General features: G+C 39.0%; 1 protein-coding gene across 4 annotated transcripts in view; it reads left to right on the top strand.

Annotated features, from left to right (window-relative positions):
* The window catches only part of LOC131053532 (wings apart-like protein 1), a 65,384-nt gene extending 49,654 nt beyond the window's left edge, over positions 1-15,730 (top strand). For 2 of the 4 annotated variants that reach the window (XM_057988148.2, XM_059213890.1), the window contains 4 exons: positions 13,212-13,374; positions 14,024-14,124; positions 14,243-14,324; positions 14,620-15,730. In XM_057988148.2, coding sequence (XP_057844131.1) covers positions 13,212-13,374; positions 14,024-14,124; positions 14,243-14,324; positions 14,620-14,706 — 433 coding nt within the window. In that variant the 3' untranslated portion in view covers positions 14,707-15,730. The remainder of the gene's footprint in view (positions 1-13,211; positions 13,375-14,023; positions 14,125-14,242; positions 14,325-14,619) is intronic. The other 2 variants (XR_009107719.2, XR_009107718.2) reach the window with 2 other exon arrangements.
* Positions 15,731-24,554: the final 8,824 nt, after the last annotated feature.

Raw genomic sequence — 24,554 nt, 5'->3', positions numbered from 1 at the left:
TTTGTTCCTCTACCACTTCCTTTGCCCTGCCAACAACATTTGTGAGCAACCTACAAGAACAAACTGAAATTAGTTCTTAGCACACAATTTTGATTTAATAAACAAGAAATCTACAAAACAATAAAAAAATTTAAATCAAGTGGACTATTTAGTAATTTACTAACCTCTCACTCAACTCCTTGCGAGTAGGGGCCTTGTACCCTTTCCTACAATTGTCATTGCGGTCACCAAATTCAGCCAATAAGGATTTTCCGCCACATTGAATGGAATGTTGTTGAAGTACCAAAAATCAACACATGCAATGTGGCATTTCTCATGTGCCTCCCTATCCCATCCAGTGGCCTCTAATGATGGTTGTGCTCCAGGTGTGTTCTTGGGCACAAAATAGTCACCTATGGACCCTGATCGTGATGCAGCAGTGGCACTGGTACTGCTAGAGCCAAGTACTCTACTATAGGAACCGGATGCAATGGGCGAGATGGTGGTGGGTTTGCGGATATGTGGGCCACGCTGAGAGCCCACTATGCTCTGAAGTGCTTCTTGTTCCTCTTCAATATCAATAGAAGCACCTTGAGATTCAGCTATGGCTGATCTCATGGCTAGCTTTACCCTCTCCCTATGCAATTTCTTCTCTTCCCCAGCTGCAAGTAGGGTATTCATTTCTCTTTTTATTTTAGGAGTGGTCCCTATGCATTCTCTAACATCATGCTTGTCTATGCTAGCAAGGTGGTATTTGAGGCGGTTGATGCCTCCATGAAGTACTCTTTCACACTTTATGCAAATAACTTCCCAAGTTTCGGGTCCCTCTTATGCATACCTCCAAGCCCTATCTCTAGAACCTTTAGGACGGGTGCCTATATAACCGGATGGGCATGGTTCTAGTGGCCAATCATGACTTGCCATATTTAATGCTTAGTTAACCTATACATACAAAGTGAAAAAAAAAGTTAACATTTTAGTTAAACAATTTAGCAAACTATCTAAATTAGTTGAAAAACATTTAGACATCATTTAAAGTTTAAAAAGAAAAAAAAAACTATTAGGGTTTGATTTTGTTTTGAAAACTAGATATTCTTCAAAAAAATAGTGAAAAAATCTACAAAACTTGTCAAAACTAGTGTTAAATCTTGTTCAAATAAGTTAAAAAGATTTTAGACTACTTAGGAATGATTTCTAACTCATCTAAATTCAACAAAAAATAAACAAAATGTTTTAAAAAAGCATAGGAAAAAAATAAAAAAACTAACTTGGGAATCTGATTTTTCTTGAAAATCCCTTTCAAATCCCCTTCAAATCCACTTGGAACCCTTCAAATCCACTTGGAATCACTCAAAAATCACTGCAAATCACCTTGCAAGTCACTCCAAGTCAACCTTTCCCCTTCTCATCCAAAAACCCAATCAAAAAACACAAAATGAATCTCCTTTCTGCCATTTTGCGTTATCAGGCACAGGCGGCCAAGTTTTGGCCAAAAACTCGCCGAGTTCCACATCACCTTGCAAGACACTCCAAGTCAATCTTCTCGCTTCTCAGCCCAAAACCTAATCAAAAAACACAAAATGAATCTCCTTTCTGCCGTTTTGCATTATCAGGCACATGCGGTCGAGTTTTTGACTTGTACTCGCCGAGTTTTTGGCCAAAACTCGGTGAGTTATCTGGCGAGTAAAAGTCGTTATTACTCGCCGGATACAAAAACTTGCAACTCGTTGAGTTTTTCGGTGAGTAGTTCAACTATGGGCCAAACACCCATCAGAGTGAAAATTACACAATTCTATCAATATCCACTAAATGGTCCACCAAATGAGACATCCGGAGATAATTGCCCTTTATCCACTATATTCCAGCCCTGCCCATGATCAAAAGCCCATTTGGCTAAACAATCAACAACTTCATTTCATTCCCTAGGAATGTGACTAAAAGTAGCAAATTCCAAGGAATTGCACAACCAAAGAATCTGCCTAATCACCACAGCCAAGTGCTAGCTAACCTCGTCTAACAGTCGCTCATTCAACAAAGTCACCACCACCTGAGAATCAGATTCACAAATAATTCGTTTCCAGCCAAGAGCACAACTACGCTCCACCGCATACAAAATGGCAAGAGCCTCCATGAAATTATTGGTATGAAAACCCTTATATATTGAGAAGATAAACTGGATATCTCCAGAACTATCACGACCAACACCAACCATACCAGCATGGCTAGGATTCCCTTGAGATGAGCCATCGGTGTTAAGTTTCAAAACTCCCTGAGGTGGAGAGGTCCAACGACCCTCCCAGTTAATCTTTCACAGAGGTTGATGACATCTATTTCTCATTATTTGCCAAGCATGCTGCACCCTAGGAGAAGGAGCACCTCCCTGAAGAGAAAAATTGAACCGATTACACATATCAACATCCCCAAGATCCTCATACCCATCAAAATCACACTTTGCCATAACAGTCTCTTGGATAGAATGAATGATTCTCCATCACAAATGCTGAACAACCATCCTAGCATCACGAAAAATACGACGATTCCTTTCTAGCCAAATATGCCAAATATTGAAAGAGGGTTTAATAGTCCAAGCAACCTGGAGAAAAGAAGTCTTAATCGGAGGCTTACCCCAACATGCCCAGAATTCAGCTAAAGAGAAAATATGCCAGCAGGCTTTGTTCCAAAGTCCCCACCAGAAATGCCAAATTTGTCTGGCAAAGAAGCACTGAAAGAAGAGGTGAGAAACACATTCCTCACTATTGCCACAAAGAGCACACATAGAGGGACCTTGGAAACCTCGTTTGCACAGATTATCCCAAGTCAGAACGATTTTGAACATCTAGCCACATAAAAAAGTTACGTTTAGACCAAGAAAATTTACTCCACACATGCTGCCACCAAGGAACTTCCTCCCCTCCAAAAATCTGTCAAATAAGTTACAAGTAACTAGCAGCAACAGAGTACTTCCTAGAAGAATCTTTGCCCCAAGCCAAAATATCATGCCCCGCCAGGGAATTACACCCTTGCAAAGCAAGAATCTGGGCCAACTCCATATGAGCACCCTCATATACACTAGGTGGCCATTCATGGGGGTCCTTCCATACATAACCATTAGCTAGCCCTAAATTCCGAACAGTCGTATAATTCTCCACCTTAACCTAACCCGTGGCAGAAAAAGCATCACAAAGAGGCTGGAGGTGTGGATACATAAAAAAGGATAGGAGGATTGCCATCCCAAGAATCCAATCGAAAGAGAGCTTCAGAGCCCTTATTACAAATCCAAAATAAACCTATCTTAATTAGCTGAGCCCCAACGTTCAGAGTATGCCAAATCAGAGATCCCCTTCCTTCCAAACAATAATGAGGTACATCCAGAATGCTAACTCCTATAAGATACTTATGCGTGAGAATGCGAGCCCAAAACTGATTATGACAGGTACACCAACGCCAATATAATTTGGCAGCAAGAGCTTGCCCATTCAAGATAGCAGAACGAAGGCCAAGACCTCCCTCCTTCGGCTTACACATAAAATCCCATTAACTAGGTTACATTTTCAAGTATGCAAATTACCACTCCAGAGGAATTGGCGTGAGAGAGCATCAAATTCCTTAAGAAAATACACAGGGGCAGATAGAACAAAGTACCTATAGATAGGAAGAGCCTGGATCACAAATTGAAGAAGAGTCACCCTAGCAACAAACGACAACCATCTATGAGTCCACTGATCAACTTTCCGACGCAACTTATCCAACAAATCTTGCTAGAACAGTCTAGGAAGCCTACCAATAGAAAGAGGGATTCGCAAGTAGACCAAGGGCAAAGCGCTAATTCGAAACCTTTAAATATTGGCAATCCTTCTCTGAATAGCTTCAGGAGTATTAAAAAAGTAGATAGAAGATTTATGCTCATTGACTTTCTGACTTGAAGTAGCCAAATAAATATCCAAAGTCCGTTTGAAAGATTTGAGTTCCTGAAGATGAGCAGCCCCAAAAGAGTTGTGTCATCTACAAACTGAAGATGAGAAAGCATGAGCAGTCCATGACCCCAACTCCAACCCCGAATCAAGCCTTGAGAAACATGAGACTTAATAAATCTGCCCAAGCCTTCTGCCATAAGAATAAACAAATAGGGGGAAAGAGGATCCCACTGGCGAAGACCCCTAGAAGCTCCAGATAACGTAGACGGCTCACCATTGATAATAACAAAGAAGGAAGAAGAAGTAACACAACTCATTGTCCAATTGAGCCACTCCTGACTAAAGCCAAAAGCAATGAGAAGCTTTTCCAAGAAGCGCCACTTAACTGTATCATAAGCTTTGGCCATATCTAGTTTGATGAACATAGATTTATCTCTAGACACCACCATAGAGTGAATGGCTGCAGAAGTGATCACCATGCCATCTAAAGTTTGTCTACCTACCACAAAACCCCCTTGCTCATCTGAGATCAGATTTGGGAGCCATAATTTGAGCCTCTGCAATCAATTTAGAAATACTTTTGTAGACCACATTACACAGAGCAATGAGCCTAAAAGAATCCAAATGGTTAGCTCCTTCCTTATTGGGAATAAGAACAAGGAAAGTGGAGTTCAAGGCTCGAAGCATTTGTTTGCTACCATAAGATTCATGGACCACCTCCAACAAATCCAAATTAACAATATCCGAAAATTCTTGAAAAAATTCAACAGGAAATCCATCTGGACCTGGGGCTTTACCCTTAGGCATACCAAAAACAACCTCCTCCAACTCAGATATAGATACTGGACGCATAAGGGACTCATTCATCACATTGGTGACTAAAGAGGGGATACAAGCCAAAACCATATTTTCATCCTCAGCTAAAGGCGAGTCTTAAAAAAAAAAGAGCAGAATAAAACTGAGTAGCCTCACGAGACAAGGCTTGGAGAGAAGTCAACTGAATGCCATCTAAATTCACGAAAGAGGAGATATAACCCCCATTCCGATGAGCTTGCATCGATTTATGAAAGAAAGTTGTATTCCTGTCACCTTCCTGGAGCCAATCAATTCGAGCCTTTTGCTTCCAAAAAATCTCTTCTTGGAGCTCCCACTCCTCCAGTTCCCTCACAACTTGAGACCGTGCCCTGCCCAAATCCTTTGAGAAACCATGATCTTGAATATGATGAGCGATTACATCCAGAAGAGCTTGAGCATTCCTCTTCCTAGCATGAAGGTTACCAAAGCACAACTTATTCCATCTCTTCTGTTGAAATTTGACAAACTATAATTTCTTAACAAAGGAATACATAGTAGTACCATTGGAAGGGCCATCATCTCTCCACCATTTAGCCATTAAGTCATGTAGAGAAGAGTCACGAAGCCACATAAGCTGGAACTTGAAAGGAGGACTTTTAGGAATTGAAATAGAGGCTGATAAAAATTTGATTGGCCAATGATTAGAGCCCTCCAATCAAGAATTTCAGAAGTAATCAAGCTACCACCAACCCAAAAACAAGAAACAAGAAACCTGTCCAATCGTTCAGATATAGCTCCATCTCCACATCGACGATTATTCCAAGTGAAGATCCCATTAGATGGCTTAATATTAATTAAGTTCCGAAAGTCGACATTCTCACGAAAAAGATTAGAGGAAGGACTCAACCGAGCTAACCCTCCCCTTTTCTCTTCCAAACTTAACACACAATTGAAATCACTCCCTAAAATCCAAGGAAGGAAAGGAGCACACGAGCGAACATACTGAATATGAGACCATAGCGAAACATTGCCACGTAAATCAATTGGAGCATAGACATTAGAGACCAAAATAATCTCTCCAGATTCCAAACTAGAGGCAACCATCGAAAGAGAAGAGTGGCGAGAGATCCACCAGAGTGGAACAACCTTTCTCAGGTCCCAAAAAAGAGCCAAACCCCCAGAAGAGCTCAAAGAACCAATGCACTGGCATTGACCAAATCGCCAGATACTAGAAGCACACTAGAGCATGGAGTCAATTGAAAGCTAGTCTTCTGAACATGGAAAATATCTGGAGAATAGCCTTTTGTAGAGGGATGTTATTCAACCCCCTAGCATTCCAAGAGAGAATAATCATGAAAGAGATGGGGAGAAATGAGCCTCAATGGGCTTAACAGATCCATATTCCACCAACAGTTCCCTAGCTAACTTGATCTTCTCCTGGTCCTTTTTGCGGCTAGCTTTTGAAGAATTATCAAAAGAAACCTTCTTAAGGGGCCTTTGTTGCAAACCCAAAACTTGAGAAGACCCTCTTCCCTTGCCAGATGCTAACAACTCAGCTAGATCTGCCTAGACAATATCATCCTGCAAATCCATAGAGTCACTCGGGCCTCCCGAATCAAGACCAGGACCATTAGGGGGCACCTCTTGCTACTGCACATCAATGGGACCCATAGTAACATTCCCTTGCTCCTGCACAACATCCATATTCATACATGTAGCCTCGGAAGAAACATCCACTGAAATCCCTTCCTCCAAGGCTAAAGTGTCCAACACCTCAAATCTGTTGAAGCCCTCATCATTTTGACTATCCCTATAAGATCTCTTATGTCCTCTTCCCTTAGCATGGGGCTTAGTAGGCATAAAACCATCCTTATCAAGCCGCCATCTTTCACTGGAGCCTTTCCTTTGTCCCCATTATCCCCTTTCGAAGTTGAGGAAGAAGGAGAACCACTAGCTGCCTTATTAATCCTAGGACACTGATGCTGAAGGTGTCCATACTCATGGCAAATCTGACACCGAAAAGGGAGAGATTCATAATCTAATTGTTGAACCCATGATGAAGAGCCTAAACAAATTTCCAAAGAATCTAGCAACGGATGATTCAAATCAGTTTCAACACAAATACAAGCAAAATAAATTACCTTCTTCTCAAGGGTCTGTTGAGCAATTTCCTCTCTCCAGAACTCCAAAGGAAGCCTAGGCAAACGAACCCAGACAAGAACCCTTGAGGGTAATTCTTCAGCCGAGTTGAAACCTGCATGCCAGGATTTAATGAACATGCCCACATGATTGTAAAAGTAGGGTCCTCCCTCAAAAACACGATTCCGGTTAGACATGCAAGAAAAAACAACCATAAAATAGCTATTTGCAGCCAACATAATCTTCATATCCCCCTCAACTTGCCAAGAACGATGAATCCAAGCTTCCACTGTCGACAGGGAGATATGGATACCAAGAAACTTACAAATTAGAGTATGTTTGCTCCAATTAGCGATATCCTCCGAAACCAATTCAAGGGGAATGACTAGAACTGGGTGATCTTGACTCCTCGGTAGACAACCATTTACTTTCTTAAGTTTGGAGCCCTCAACAACATGATAAGAATCTGTCGACCTTGCATGCACACTCGAAGAAGATCCTTTAGGCAATACAACATCAACCACCACCAAACTAGAGGACAAACGTTGCTCCTCCATACTCGCCAAAGAAAAACAAACCGCACCCCACCTCCAAAAAACACATCACCAACGAGCTGTGACAAACCTTCGATCCAAAACACAACACCAAAAACAAAGAGCGCCCCAAACAGCCGGCAAAGAAAACCTACAAAAAATAAAGAGCAAGGAAAAGAGGGACCCCACTCCCCACACGCCGCCCCTTGGAACAACACACACACCCCTGAAAAGCCATGCAAAGAGCTGAGAATTCGCAGAAAGGAGGGGGCTAGGGCACATGAGCCCTAGCCCAAAAGCGCAGCACAACCTCCAACCTTCATTTGCTCAACCATCTTCCTGGATAAGGATAGGAGTTACCATCTTATATTTAAAAATGAGACTTAATATTAAGTTTAATCTGATTTGGTAATCCTGTACTATGCGCGAAACTTTGGGAAGCATTAAAAGATAGGAAAGTACCAACCTCCTGTGAAGATGATAACATAATCTGGTGCGCCTCAAAGTCCGGGGAGTACAGTGTCAAACTGGGATATGAAATACAACGACATAGGGGTACTTGTGATGCGTGGCCTCACAAACTTTGCTGGAGTAAAATAATATTGCCAAAAGCAGGGGCATTTCTGTGGATTGCACTACATGGTAGAATCCTTACCAGTGATAGACTTAAAACTATAGGCATCTTGGGTCCCAATCGATGTGTGATGTGCTGTGCAGACGAAGAGATAGCCAACCATTTACTCTTCAAGTGTCCAGTGGCTGAAATTTGTTGGAACTGGTTCCTCCTCCAGATAAATTGGTCCACGGGTAAGAACGAAATGCTCTTGGACTTCCTGCTATCCTGGCCAATCAGATAGAAGTCAAGGTGGAGTGACCTATGGATGGTCAGTCCGTCAATGATCGTTTGGCACATCTAGAAGGAAAGGAATAGAAGAATCTTCAAAGAGACATCACTATCAAATACTATGATGATTGATAAAATAAAAGGTGCAATCGAGGAAGTGATAAATAGTAAGATACTAAAGGGTGGTCCTAAAAAATACAATAATTGGGACTGCGAAAAGGAAAAGCATTAGTCTCTTAGAAGATTAGATAATTTTGCCCCCCCTAAGAAGCCAATCGACAGAAAATCTGTTAGATGGAAGGCTCCTCCTAAAGAGTGGACAAAACTCAATTTTGATGGAGCTAGTAGAGGGAACCCGGGAGAATCTGGTATTGGTGTAATAATCCGAGATGAGCATGGTAAAATTATCAGCGGACTATATGAAGGAATTGGATCTGTTACAAACAATGAAGTTGAGATCCGCGCTCTAGAGGCTGGACTACGACTCTGTATTCAGCAAAAGATTACACAAGTCATCATCGAAGGGGACTCATAGATTATAATAAATGGGGTGATCAAGTCAAAATTTCAGAACTGGAAACTCAAAAAGTGGTTGCCACTAATAAACAAACACCTCAAATCAATCAATAGCTATGAAATAACTCGTGTATCGTGAGGGCAATCAAGTTGCAGACTTTTTGGCAAACCTTGGGATTGAAAGGAAAGGTCTCGTCTCTTTCAATCATGTCTCGGCCGCCAATGGTATAACAAGACAATGTGTGAAGGACTTTTGTATTTCCCCACGAAAAGGAATAGGATAACAAATCTGCTTTAACTAGATCCGCACCCGAGCTTGGGTTATAGGCGGCAGTGACATACACCTCTGAAACGTGCATAAGAGTACGAAATTGGGTAAAAGAGGTAGACTGCATACGCCCTGATCACGAGTTCAAAAATTGACGACAGATTGATCCATCACATGGATATGCCTTGGCCTGCGCAATTGGGAAGTACTGGATGCAGTTTGGGACACGCCAGAGTTCAGAGGAAGAATCTGGTGGATTTTGTGGAATGATGATATTTGGGAACTGGATCATGCTTATCTCCATAAATACTTGCCAAAAGAATGGTCTCTCCGAATTGTTCGTGCCGTGGATGTAAATGGCTCATTTTGGAGATATTAGTTGTGTTAATTGTAGCAATGCGTTGGGAACACAACTTCGAAACTTATTTATTACTGAAGACTTCGTTTATGATGCTATTTGGGGATTAATTGGCATCAGTCTCAATTTCGAACGGCACTGGTGTGATGCTACTATCCTGGAGGTGGCTCTTATGCCCCTGGTTGATGTCATAGATTCAGGGGAGCGTGTGGTGGAGCTTTTGGATGGCTTTGTGAAACCATTGATCGCGGACTATGTGGCTAATGACATCCTAAGTCTTGAGGAGGGAACCAAAGTAAGCATAATAAAGGTTTATTTCCAGGTCAAGGAGTACTTGTCCTCGGAATCAGAGGATGCCCCTGAGGATACTGCAGAGGACAGTGAAGGTTCCATGGATAGCGAAACCAGGAGGGTGATGGCATGGTGGGAAGTGTGGCTGGAGGAGCGTGAGCGTCTGAAGGTATTTGGGGAGAACGCATGGAAGTATTCCGGTGCGCAGTATTCAATGGGAACATGGTGCCATTCAGAAACTTGATTGAAGCTACAAAGTGGTGGCTTCCTGAGCAGTCCACCAATAATGTTATTAGCATTGGAGAATTTGCAGCGGTGATTTACCAAGCATTAAGTGGAAATATGTAATTAGGCTGTGTTGTATGTGGACTTTTGTTCTCTTTTGTATGGTATGTCTGGTCATTTGAAAGATGCATCTAGCTGAGACAGTGCTGTTATGCTGGATGCCCGAAAACTTTATGTAATTTTCTTTTTAAAGTAATATAGGGCGCTATCCCCATAATGATAGCACTTACCTAAAAAAAATAAAAAAATAATTAATAATCTGATAATTTTTTATGAATGGTCTTGTAAACTATTATTTAACTTAATATTTATATTGTATTAATAATATAATATAATAATAATATAAGCTGATATAATAAGAATATTAGAATATGATATATAATTATTATGCGTATTATAATAAAGATAATATTAAAATCTATAATTTAACAATAACATAATCATAATATTATAATAATATAATAATGTAATCTTAATTAAAATATAATGATAATATAATAATATTATTAAATATAACATATTAATTGTTATATGTGTAATAATAAAGATAATATAAGATACCCCCGGGGTGTAGACTGGTTGGTTGAGCCGTTGAAAGACACGGACAGCTGATGCAGGTTCAGACCTTGTCCCGATTGAAAGAGCTGGTTTACCCAGCCGTGCCTAGGTGGGGTTTGTGGGTTTAGCATGTGACCCAGAGAATTGAGTCTTGCCTTGCTTGGACTGACTCGGTAATAGGGTCGCAAGTGAGTTGCGGGGACACCTCTGAGATATCAAAAAATAAAGATAATATAAGATAATATGATAACAATATAATATTTATAATATAATAGTATCATAATCATAATATTATGTAAGATAATATTAAAATTTAATGTAATATAAAAAATAATAATATAAGATGATGTTATAATAATGTAATATTAATTAAGATATAATAATAATTAATATCATAACGATAATATAATAATGTCATGTCCACAACAACCTCCTTCAATTTTCTCCCTCAATTTATATGCACTCTATCTCACTTTTTCTTATATTAACCCCTAAGGCTATTATATACGCTACTTTTCACCTTATAATACTTTTAAATTTTATTATATTTATTTGTTTATAAAGTTGTTGACCACTTAAATTTAAATATTAATTTATTTTAAAAAATAAAGCTGCATTGCTATAACATATTACTATTATGATATCTAATAATTCTAAAAGGGTGTTTCACATGAAGAATCATGCTCCAACAATATGTCAAATCATATATAGAGTTTAATTATTATATAGAGTTAAAAATACATTTAAGTTTTACCTTTAATATCCTATCGGGGTATCCCTTGAACCTCCTATAGGTACAAGTGCTAGTATAATTTTAATGCTTTCTGCTAGGACTAGACATAAACTTCCTAAGAACTCTCATTGCTTGGGCAATATCCGGTCTCTTACAAACCATTGCATACATTATGCTACCAAGAGCACTAGTGTCAAAAGAGAAAAGCATTAAAGGATGATAAAGATGCAATCAAATGCAATTTCAGGGGCATTAATTACAAAATGAGTAATTACAACTATAAATAAATCCACATTTGTCAGAATTAGACAAAGCAGAAAAAACAAAAAGACAATCTTAACATAAGTGATAATATTGACATCTAATAAAAATAAAATAAATTTCTAAACAATGACTCCCTAAACTAATGATAGCGTGAATAATTAATTTCTCTCCAATACCCCATTGTAAGTGCAATTCAAGGAGGCTACACATAAGCTAAAAGGGAAGATGGGTTCCAACAACAAAGCTTGATCAGGGACTCGTTTACAAACAGAGATCTCTCATATAATAAAAGTAAAGGAGAAAACCAAAGTGGGAGAAAGTTCCTCTCCAAAAGAGAAATAAACAGTTATGTACAAGTGATGAATCATAATTAGCCAACTCCATTACAAATACATAGTAGATACCCACTCACAAGAGAGAGCAGATATAACAAATTTTAATTCCCTTCCAAGAAATAGCTCTAGTGCCAATGATGAGTGCTTGACGATAGAAAACGATCTATTGCTTGTAAACAGCATTTCTCCCCTTGGGAAGAAACAAATCCAGTAGTGAATGTAGAAGCCATTCCCTTAATCTGTATGGGAATCCAATCATTTCTCCCCTTGGAAAGAAACAAATCCAGTAGTGAATGTAGAAGCCATTCCCATAATCTGGAAGGGAATCCAAATCCAAATGTGTTTCTCTGAATGCAACTTTGGTGCCCTCATCTTGGAAAAAGACCTCCTCCAAATCAAGAACTGAATGCCCAATCAGAGAAGGAGAACCAAGAGGGGAAAATTTGAATTGCATTTGAAAACATTGAAGATGTGATAACATCATTGCCATCAAAGAGGTAATGCAAATCCTCTAATGTATTCTCCACATCAACAATATGAGACTCCACAAACAAGGATAAGATGTTTGATAGAAAAGAGCCCCAATCAAGTGGATCTAGAAGACTCAAACGATTTTTCTGAAAGGAATTGTTGGAAGCTCTCAAAGAAGCAACACTAGAGTTTGATGTAGCAATAACTGATGTAGTAGAGATCTCAATGCATGTCATCTGACTACATTGCTCAAATCTAATTGAAGTTGTAGTCAAATCTAATTGATGTTGTGCCCACACAAAATGTCATCGTACTACCTCCATGGCTGTTAGGGCCCTTATCTACCACTATCTCGAGAAGCCATGGATTTCAAAGTTGGCTAGAACAGCTAACAGATAATGCAAGGGAAAATGAAAGAACCATGCTGTAGAGAGAACAGCACACCTGTCAAAACGGAAAGACAACAAATTGACAAGCTACATGAATTGATGAAAAGGTGAGGGATTTTAAAAGAGATTCATTGTCCCTTTTCTATTAATTAAAATCATAGATAAGCCCACCTATTCCTCAGACTGATTACTTTCTATGAGACTAATAGGCTCTTGGGCAACCTCTGTGCGATAGAAGAACATTATGACTAATTCCTTTCTATTCTTTGGACTGATTACGTTCTATGAGACCAATAGGCTGTTGGGCAAACTCTTTGCTGTCTTTTCTGTAGGTGTTGGTGTTAAATTTAAATTTTATAGAATTAGAAATAGACAAATATTTATTCTGCAGTATGAATTGGAAGTTTGTCATCTGTTCAAGGAGCTATAATATATAGATTTAGATCTGGAAATGGATAATATATTTGCCTTATATGATTTTAGCTACTTGCTTCCTCAGTTTTCAATTATGAAGGGTCTAACTATGAATTGCACTACAGGGCACGCCTTGCTGCATCGAGTGTTATTTTGCCTCGAAGCACCGTTGGAGATTTTGAGGTTAGGGAATGTCGCAGGGCTGTAATTCCATTGCTGTGCTCAATTTTTTTGACCAAACAAGGAGCTGGCGAGGCAGCTGAAGGTGGAGGAAGTTTGGCAATGGAGGTAGGCAAATGAGGAATTTATGCATGTGATTTGGATCGTAACAGAAAATGCTGTGGATAATGTAGGCTTTATTCTCATAAAAAACCTGTTGTTTTGTGATTCTTCACATTTAGTTTCCCTACAAATGCCAAGGTTTCTGGTATGTGTGAAATGCTAGGTGTTGACTGTGGAAATTATAGCCTTTTTTTCCATACCTGAAGGCTATAATTCTTGTTTTCCATTTGAGCCAAAAATATAGGTGTAGCATCTGTTTAAACTGTAACTTAACTAAATTTTTCTATGAAACCAACTTTTCTTTTGTAAAAATTGAAGAACAGCAAGGGAATGGACCCAGACTATTTTATGACAATTCTGTTAAATAGGTAGAGTGTGGCTGGTTGAAAAAACACATGGGATGATGTCTTGATGTAGAAAATTGTGGCCTGTTTTCATGGCGGGAATGGAATGAAATGCTGGAAATAAAACTACTAATGAGTTTGTTTTGAATCTGACAACTATGTGGTAGAGGCTTGACAATTGAGTGGTTCTAAAGAAAAATCTAGCTTCAACATTGGCTGTTATGTTTTAATACTAAATTTGTTTCTAGGATTTATAAGGTGATCTCATCAATGTAAAGTTAGACTAACAGATTTTCTGATTTAATTGATAGTCAACCGATGAAGTTGCTATAAAGCAAGGCCAACGTGAAGCAGAAAATATGATAGTGGAAGCATATGCAGCTCTCCTCCTTGGTTTCTTGTCAAAAGAGAGGTTAGCACAAGCTTATTTATTTTATTGTTCAGGCTGCTTTTCATGACGTTTAATTGCTTTCTATTTAACAATCTAAATATGCTAATTCACATAATGTGGTAATGGTTTTTATAAATAGCAAAAATGCACGACATGCTATAGCTCTTTGCCTACCTGGTCGTAATTTGAAGGTTCTTGTTCCTGTGTTGGAGAGATTTGTGGTAAGTTTTTTCAATATGATTAGTCTATTCCCTCAGCCACTTCATCTACATAAATACCTATTGAGCTTGGATAAAAGATTTTGCATTTGTTATAGTTACCAGTGACCTTACACTCTATATTTAATACATGTAATCTAGTTTGAAAGTAAAGTTTATTCACAAAAAATGATGGTATTTTATTATCTTCTGTTCATTTGTTTGTGTAACGGAGCAAGGAGTCAGGTTACCTAAAGAATTTGAATACATGTTTTCCGTTAAACCCCTTTTTAGTTGACTGTGTTGTGGCTTTATGCAGGCGTTTCATCTGTCACTGAATATGATTTCATCAGAAACCCATGCCAGTGTCACGGAAGTTATTGAGTCTTGTAAGAAGTCAATCTAAGAGTGCAGTGCATGTGTGGGGGTTGTGTAATATATTTCTATTTGACCTTCCTTACCTCGTCAGGTGTTAGTTCAAACGCTCCATTTTTAAGCAAATTTTCATATTTGTAACAGTGAGCAATTTAGTTTATTTGGTATGTTCGTAGATTGTAAAATATGTAAACACCATACTTATTGTGAACATCTGATTATATTCGAGGACGATACTGCAGACTGTTCTCTAGAAATTGTTATTTTATCACTTCGGCAACCTAACAATTTGATATTATTGGTGAAATACCTCAAAATGCTCAGTAGTGTGCAATTTTGTTGGGCTCCAACAGGTCATCAGAGGAAACCGTGCTCTATGCCTTGCCCCTTTCTACTGACAATTTGTGGCCCCGGATGCAGCATCTCTGTTATTTCATTTGTATTATTTTCAGCATGGAAATCTATTAACGAAAGTTCCATTATAATTTTTGTTTTTTGTAGCAACAGATTTTGTTGGAGCTGAAAACAAATTTTGTTGGACTGAGTCAGAGGAGGTAAACAGAAGTTGCCAATTTAGGAGTGCATTTCAATATTTGATGACAGAATCAGGCCTCTTCTTGAGACCTTTGCTTAATAAGAGCCAGTAAGAACATGATGGATACAAAACAAGGTTCAGGATAATAGACTATAACATATGTGCAAGTTAGTGCTTCCTTTTACATAGACAACTAAATTTCACGTTGTGAAGATCCTAATATGGGAGGGCACAGAGTATTGCATTTCAATTAAGTATTTAAAAGAGGAAAAATTGTAAAGCATCAACCCAAGCTCTTCAGTTGAGTGAATACTATTCAATAAAGTTATCTTTGTTGACTTGAATATATGCTTTGTTCAGATTAAGATTTAATCGTGACATTCACAAAATCATGGCTGAGCATTAGATGTGTGTATTTGAAAGCACACAGTTTGATTGTAGAACTTTATTTTAGTTGCTCAACAAACATGCTATTTGCATTTGTAAATGAATAGATATGCCGTTCAATTTCTTGCTTCAATACCGTTTTTCTGTAATGATGCTCTCTCTCCAGAGGTACAAAACCTTGTGTGATTAAACAAAGGATTAAAATCCTTGCGAAATAACTCCTGCTGTACACTGCATGCTACTGCTCAATGAACCTATATGCTCAAAAAATAGAAGACGGTGATCAAGGACAAACAACATCAAAACAAAACTGTATACAACCATAAGAGCTAACTTATAGGCCAATGCCAATAGATATTCATCAGCTGCCGCCTTGAGCCCCCTAGTGTTCCCTAACTTATAAGCCAATACCACAGATGTTCAGCAGCTGCCACCTTGAGTCCCCTAGCGTTCACTTCTCTTCATTCACCCCTTCCACCACTTCTAATAACCTTGACATTTTTGTTGCTCTAGCCAAGAGTTGCCGCCCCTAATTATCTCTGGCCAAAGAGGGCAATCAAATCCCTCTACAGAGTTCTATGTGACAACGTGCCCAATGAAAGAAACTACCACAAAAATGGTTGGCCTTTGGCCTATTTTGTGCATTCATTACCATCTCACCAAGCACTCTTTTGATAAAAACCTAATTTAGTGTTCAACTTGCAAGGAAAGGTTTGTTTGAGCTTCCTATCCAAAACCGCCCACCTATGCATTGGTTCCTTGCCTCTTGTAGAGCTATGTTTGCTTGCCATTTTACTCACTACAAAAAAGGCATAGCGCCCTGCAACAAAAATCACAAGTTTAATTGCTAGGCACCAACAATACCCAAGCACAAACTCGATATGGTCTCTTCACATAAGACAAAAACCCCACAACATGATGTTTGTGAAGTTCAATTTATTTTGAAGCATTTGACTCTTAAGCATTATCAGCTGCCACCTTGAGCCCCCTAGCGTTCACTTCTCTTCATTCACCCCTTCACCACTTTTTATAACCTTGACATTTTTGTTGCTCTAGCCAAGAGTTGCGGCCCCTAATTATCTCTGGCCAAAGAGGGCAATCAAATCCCTCTACAGAGTTCTATGTGACAACATGCCCAATGAAAGAAACTACCACAAAAATGGTTGGCCTTTGGCCTATTTTGTGCATTCATTACCATCTCACCAAGCACTCTTTTAATAAAACCTAATCTAGTGTTCAACTTGCAAGGAAAGGTTTGTTTGAGCTTCCTATCCAAAACGGCCCACCTATGCATCGACTCCTTGCCTCTCCTAGAGCTATGTTTGCTTGCCATTTTACTCACTACAAAAAAGGCATAGCCCCCTGCAACAAAAATCACAAGTTTAATTGCTAGGCACCAACAATACCCAAGCACAAACTCGATATGGTCTCTTCACATAAAAACCCAACAACATGATGTTTGTGAAGTTCAATTTATCAGAAGCATTTGACTCTTAAGTTCTATCCATTGGATTACGAGTCACATATTTATACAATTTAACATGATGAATCTCGTGAACCACATTTAACCAAATAACAAATAGTATCCTAAATATGCTAACAAACAAAATCAAATTTAACCACACAATAACAAACCAAATACATGTGGACAAAGGTGGAATATGCTAGCACAATTCACACCTTTTCAATTTTCTTAACTTCACTAAACAAAATGGACTATTCTAGCAGAAATAATAGTAAGCAAAGAAGCCCTCCATGATATGACGTCCATGATATGACGTACAAGAGAGTCGATGGATAGGACTGCAAGCCAAGAAAAAACAGGTGGAAGAGGAGAGATCCACCCACTGCAAAATTAATTCATTTGCCTTTTAAATTATACAATATGAGTTTCTAAATGACATGCTATTAAATGCTCAATGAAGACAAATAATTCTAAGTCAATTCAAAAAACTTTAACGAGAATAAGTCTTAACTCATTCAAAGTTGTAAGAAGATTGGATGTAAGGCTTGGTAGCTTTAATTCATACCAAGAGAGTTTCTTCAAAATTCTTCTCCTTGCCATCCTTAATGACTATTTCCTTTAGTATGATTTATATAATTTTCAAAATGTCCATCTACTCCTCTATTTGCCAAAGCATCCACCAATGTATTGGCTTCTCTACAGACATGATTAATAGTGAATGCTTCGAAGGCCTTGAGAAGCTCAATAGCTTTGCTTAGTAATGCATTGAGTTTCCAATTTGGGGTTGAACCAGATCTTAAGGCATTAATTATAATTGTTGAATCTCCTATCTAAATCTTTCTGAAGTCCAATTCTCTGCATAACGAAAGACCCTCTATAACTGTTTGAATCTCTGCTACATTATTAGTGTCAATTGGTAATGATTTGGATAATTTAGCTAATATTATCTTTTCTGTGGAATGGACAATGCAACCAACCCCCAAAACACCTGGATTACCTCTAGAAGCACCATCAAAATTAAGTTTAATCGAACCTGCTATAAGAGGAGTCCATACTGCAATTCTTCTTTGTTTGGAAGAATCTTCCCCCCTCAACCCCACAAAGGAAGGGATCTTTAATCCATATGAGTTTAAAACCATCTTATTATCCCACCAAGCAAAGTGAGTTTTTCCCATGAAGTTTGAGAAGCCCACTGTTAATTACTTCAATTATAGTTGCTTCCAACCTATTTATCAACCTTTCCCATGAAAGTTTTTCCCCTTTGAATACTCTTTTGTTCCTCTCCTTCCATATTTTCCAGATAGTGATTGAGAGTGAAGAAGTCCATAAGGAATGAAAAAGGCTCGAAGGATGAAGATTTGACTCTCTTAAATGTTGGTGTTGGAAATAAGCCACACCTGAACCGATGATGGACTGGTCCAAGAGGGGCCAGTAGCTCAGTGGTAGAGCACTCCAGCAATGTATGGAAGGTCCTAGGTTCAAGTCCTAGCTGGTCCATGTCTCAACATGGTATCAGAGCTAGTTCTAGGCTAGGAGCCCCAAGCACACGAGAGGTGTGGCTTAAGGGGGGGTGTTGGTGTTGGAAATAAGCTACACCCGAACCGATGATGAACTAGTCCAAGAGGGGCTAGTAGCTTAGTGGTAGAGCACTCCAATAACATATGGAAGGTCTTAGGTTCGAGTTCTAGCTGGTCCATGTCTCAATATTAAAAGCACTCAATATGTCATTTGCGAGAGCAGTCTGCCAACCAAATTGAGCATAAAGTCATTGTCAACATTTAGCTGCAAAGGGACAAGAAAGGAGGATATGATTGATGGATTCTTCCTCGTTCTCACAAAGAACACATTTTGAGGGCCCTGCATACCCCATTTTTTGAACCATTCTGCTGTGAAAATTCTTCCTTGAAGAGCTGCCCAAGTAAAAAACCCGCTTTTGGTAGGCAACTTTTGTCCCATCAAACAGAAACAAGGATTTCGGTTTTCTCGAACTTCTGATGTTGGACAATTGTTTCATACCCATCTTTTGAATTATATATTCCTGAATTTACCCCAAGCCAGATAAAGGAATCCAAACCTTCTTTAAAGGTTAAAGTGTTAGATTCTGCAAGAAGCAATAACTGAGCTAGGATTTGATGTCGGTCATGTTGGTAAACAAATTTGTCTTTCCTTATCTATTTAATTCAAAGCACTGTGAAGCATAGGAAAGCAGACAAATTTTCTACCAAATAGTTGGAAAATCATCTAATTGCTTAACCTCTGAATTTAGGTACAACTCCCTTTAGTGAATATTCATTCGGCTCCAAATTACATACAATCAATAGAATGCTTTTTACCAGAAAGCACTTAAAGGCATTTGCATACACCAGTCGATATAAAATGAGTGCAAACACGGATCCATATATAATTTTCTATATAAAGCCGACAGACTTCATACGAACACTAAAACAAGATGGAAATAAAAACTTATAAAGATGAACTTAGCCAATAGTTTTTTGCACATATAGAAAGTATAACAACCACACATAAATTAGACTTCAAAATCAAACACACATATTTGAAACTAAAAACAACTGTTAATAAGATATCACATTCACTGATGATCGTCTACTTTCTTCATACACAAAAATGTTCTTAGCCAATCTTAAAGATAGTTTTGCTTCCAAAAACTTAGTGAACCCTTTTAAAGTCATTACATAAGATATTTATAGGTCACCAGACCCAATAGTTCTCTTTAACCCTAGTAAAATTAACTCGTCAGAGTTAATAGAAAGCAACCCTAACTGTATAACCGAAATTTAAAGAAAATAACTAGACACACTGGCAAACAACTGCCAGCAGTGCTAGTCATGCAGTTTGCTCAGTTCCGGTGCGATCGCTCGGGTTGGTGTCTTGGCTGCGCTCCACTCTTGGTGCACTTTTGAAAACTCTTGGATTATAGTTACGTGCGGCAAACTAATATGAATAACTCTTTGCTTCCAGAGCTCCTTTTTCCTCTTTACCATTTGCACTTTATCTCTGTGTGAATCCAGATGATCGAGGCAAATAGTGAGCATCGATTCTACTTTAGAGATCTTCGTAAAGTCTTCCATGGACAAGGATTTCTCCATCTTGATCTGTCTGATGTGGCTGCCGAACTGGTTAATCATCTCCGTAGTGTCCTCCAGGTTTTCACTGTCCTCTTTAAGTAATTGAACATCCACACAATGTAAGTCCTTCTGCATGGTTGCCCTGAAGGCTGTTAACTCGCCACGTAGAGTGGCTGACTCGTTATAACCTTGCTCAATTATTTGGTTGTGCCACTCAATACTCTCCTTGCAAATGAACATTACATCTTCATTTAGTCCTGATACTTGAAGAAAGTTCATTAGACCATAACGCTGAATATCCCGCATCTGCTTCGAAATCTCTACCACGAGACCAAGTCGGAATCCAAGGCTTTGGTGACCTCATTGGCATCCTTGAAAATCTGGACCAAGTCCGTTATGTAATTAGTTGCCTGGTGCATGATCGAGGTGAGCCACTTTGAGAAAACCTCAACAATCATTCTGTTTCACTGAACTTCATCCAAGAATTTTTGATTGCTAGGTGATTTTGGACTAAATGGACCTGAATGTTGGGACAATGGCAAGGGGGTGTTCTGCAAAGCATGGATATACTGGGCCATATGCATCAAACTTTGTTTCAACTCAGCCACGAGAGATAATTTCCTTGGTGGAAGTCTCCAAGTGCTTCACATCCACGGCTCCGGTTCCAATGCCCAAATCTATTCGTTCAACAACATAGTCTGCTTCTGAAGTCGTAACAGCATCTTTGTTAGGCTCGGGTCTAGCAATGTCTGCGGTCCAATGCTTCGTACTATTTTCATCTAAGTCAATCATTGCCTCTGTTTTTAACTTTTTGGGCTTTGGTTACCTTCCCAGACATTTGCTCACGACGTCCTCCATCGATACTGAAATCTGAACTACATTCCTTTTCCTGGTGATTGAATCACTTAGCCATTTTGGTGCTAGGGTCAGTTCTTTTGAAGACATGAGTGGAAACCCTGCTGAGGGTGGTGGCGTGACATGGTCTATATGGGATCGGATTTCGAGTGCTCCTGAGTCCTGAAAGATAGCATCTATGTCAATTGAAACCTTGTCTGCTTCGGAAACAGGGGATGTCATCTTGCTCGGTGTTTCTTTTGGGTCCAAATCTAGAATGAGGTGAGAAACCGGCGGCTTGAAACCCTTCTTGGATCTCGATCTGGTAACTCGGCCAGTAATAGAAAGCTCAATCCCGAGGTCAAGTTTCTCTTCTTTAATCCTTTCCTGTGCTTTTCCTGCATTAGAAACAAGAATGTTAGTCACAACAGAAGTTTTACTTGCAGTACTCCTTTTCCCACTTTTGCTTCTTGAACTGGTTGCTTGTGTCAGATGAAATTGGCAACTCCTAAGCCAATTCTCCGTCCTGCGGGTTACACTAAAAGTGCATGTCTGAATACTATCCGCCATCTTCTTGCTCCAATCTACTTCTGGAAGAGGTTCATCATGGACCCGTTTCATAAACTCTGAGTCAAGTATGTCTTCATCATCGGTGGTGACACCCGAGGTATCCATGGGCAATTTCATGTCATGAATTTGCCTCAAAGTTAGTCTAGACCAACTCCTTCTCCGTACTTCAAATTCATTCTGACAACCCTCCCAATAATCTTCCAACTGAGGAACATGCTGATCAAGTACCACTTTCTTTACATACTAAGCGATGAAACCCTTGCTATCAAAGTTATCCCTTTTTACAAAGGAGTTCAAATGAAACCTTTTAAATTCAAGTTCAAGATTCAATGCATTAGAAATAGACCTACAGCTATAATGGGAAAAATTCCACTTGTGTCGGAGTCCTCACCATAATATTTTGCGACATAAGCGAGCTGTCTAGATACTTCGATCAAAATGTAGGAATCTAAAACGTACCTGGGAAGTCTAAAGGGTTCACCCTTAAATCCCCCGACTCTTAAATAAGTGAAATGGCTGAACTGTATAAAGAAATTGCCATATATGTTAACAAGCTCAACTACTTCTGGAGACATTCTTCTATGCAAATTACCCTGTAATTCAAAGGTCAGCGTCCCAACGAAAACATCATTCCAAAGGAGATAATCATCAACATGCCCTTTCAAAGTTAGATTAGGATGATACTCATAAATCCTCATGCCTTGAACCCATTTTACATGAGACAACCTCGACCATTCTCTCACACAGGCAAGCATATATAACAGATAGGATGACATAAAAATTAGGCATTCCAAGATAATTACTCAGGCCTTCATGTAACCTTTCTGCAAGAACAGTTCCCCAGTCAATGAAACGGCTTCTATCCAGAGTGACCTGAATGAAGAAATACATCTAGTCTTCCCAATAAAAAGAATGAGAATTACCGTTCACCCTGCTCAGCAGTATGACCAAGTCTCGGATTGTTGGAATCAAATGTTCACAAGTTAAAGGTCTCGGCAGCCTCGAGCCCCCTTTTTGGAATCTTAAGAGCCAATTCCGTGCAATCACAGTTCTATAATATTGCTTCTTTTCAGAGAAAATCCCGTAAGATTTACCAATGGTCCAGTCTTCATAGGGTTCCCGGTGTAGAATACCCATGGCTACCATTACCGTCTGTCTATCAATAGACAACAAGACTTCACCATCGTTTTTCCTTATGCACCTATTGCCCTTGTTGTAATGATTCATACATTCTAAGACTAACTCAGGGCAGGGAGCAGCTGTGGGAAAGGCAGAGGCTTCTAATAATCCGCTATGAGCGACATTTCTCATCATGGGGTCTACGGTTGAATTATTTACTCTCTCCAGAAAGACATCTAAATCTAGTTGAACTAGTGTTGTATCACCCAATTCCGGTAAAGAGCTTACGAGGGGAGATGAGCTCATCAATTTGGGCAAAACAGGCCTCATGTTTTGGTTTGTGGTTTTCCCGAATCAATCCCAGGCGAAGAAGGAAAGTGAAAACAAAAACAAGCGGTTAAAGAACACCCAGATCTTTTAAAACAAACTACAGCAATTTAGAATTTTTTTTAACATACATTCCTCTGCCCTCTGTAAACCCCTATCGCAGCTTATTTTTCCCGCTCCGAAAACTCCTCAAAATCTTCTCTAGAAAATAATAATCCCAATGAGACAACTACTCAGTTTTAAAGCCGAGAAAATCTTACCCATCATTACTAAAGCTGCCCTCATTACTCCTTGTTCGTGTGACCTTACTTTGAAATGATCGCGCTAAGGTACGCCTTAACCGTTAAGTCACTTCCCCTCTGACACAACAGATCCTCACACATACTTGCCATAAATGACAGATTTCAAATTACTAGAGAAAGAATATCCCTTCCGTCGGTGACCGTTTATCGTGTTCTAAAAGTCCGCGCTATCACCACGTGGCAAGTCGCATGTCTTTCAAGGAACCTATACATAAAACTGTGAGCCTTGCGGAACCATCACAAAATGATATTAACATGACAAATCTTGAACCTTGAACCTTGAACCAAAAAAGGTTCAAGTTCAAGGTTCAAAGAATGCAAAATGCCGACAAGAACTAGCAAAGCTTAAATTTGCGCGGGAAGAAAATATTTGAAACAATGCCCGTTGAACTTTGAACCTTGAACCAAAAAGGTTCAAGTTCAAGTTCAAGGTTCAAGTTCAAGGTAGTGGAACCTAAAAAGGACTGAATGACAAGCAAAAATTTAAGCAAGTTCTTGACCAATGAATTAGACAAGCATTACTTCATATATGGACGCATATGGAATGAAAATTTTATATGGGCCTAACAGGCCGTAGATCACATGCAACTCCAAGCAACAGATGATCGAAGATCAAAATAGCTGAATGAAGATAAATTTGATATGAGAGAAACAATAAAGACATAAGAAATTTTTTGAGAAGACTCTCATCGAGCTATCACTGAACTAGTGAAGGTGAGAGTATAGTGCTTACTATATAGAAAAATAATAGCATATACAACCAAGAGGTGCATTAACTCCCACCTCCATAAAAAGTGGGAGGTTTTACCTCTACCTCATAAAAGGTGGGAGGTTTTTACCTACTTGGTAAATGTCAAAACATGTGACATAACCTCCTTACATGAAAACAAAAAAGGAGTTATAAGAGGTGACACATAAAGCCAAAGGAGGGTGAGAAACCGAACTACTCCATAACCCATTTAGGAAATGACAAAATAGTGGTTATGAGAAATGACACAACAAGCTAAAAGAGGGTGTGTAACTCAACTACTCATGTGAGGTGGAGAGTTACACATGTAGCTGAAGTATTTCACCACGTGTCCTCATATTAACCACTCCTAATAACCTATGCAAATTTAAATAATATGTGTAGGAAAAATAAATACCTCATAACGTAAGAAAAATAAAAAACCAACACTAACATAAAGATCTCTATTTGAGGATATCCTTAAGTGCTAAGGTTTCCTCCTTATTATCCTAGAAATCATCAAAATC

This window comes from Cryptomeria japonica, chromosome 2 (genome assembly GCF_030272615.1).
Source record: "Cryptomeria japonica chromosome 2, Sugi_1.0, whole genome shotgun sequence".
In the NCBI taxonomy this organism is placed as follows: domain Eukaryota; kingdom Viridiplantae; phylum Streptophyta; class Pinopsida; order Cupressales; family Cupressaceae; genus Cryptomeria; species Cryptomeria japonica.
The sequence above is the reverse complement of the archived record's forward strand: the minus strand, read 5'-3'. Positions and strand labels throughout refer to the sequence as shown.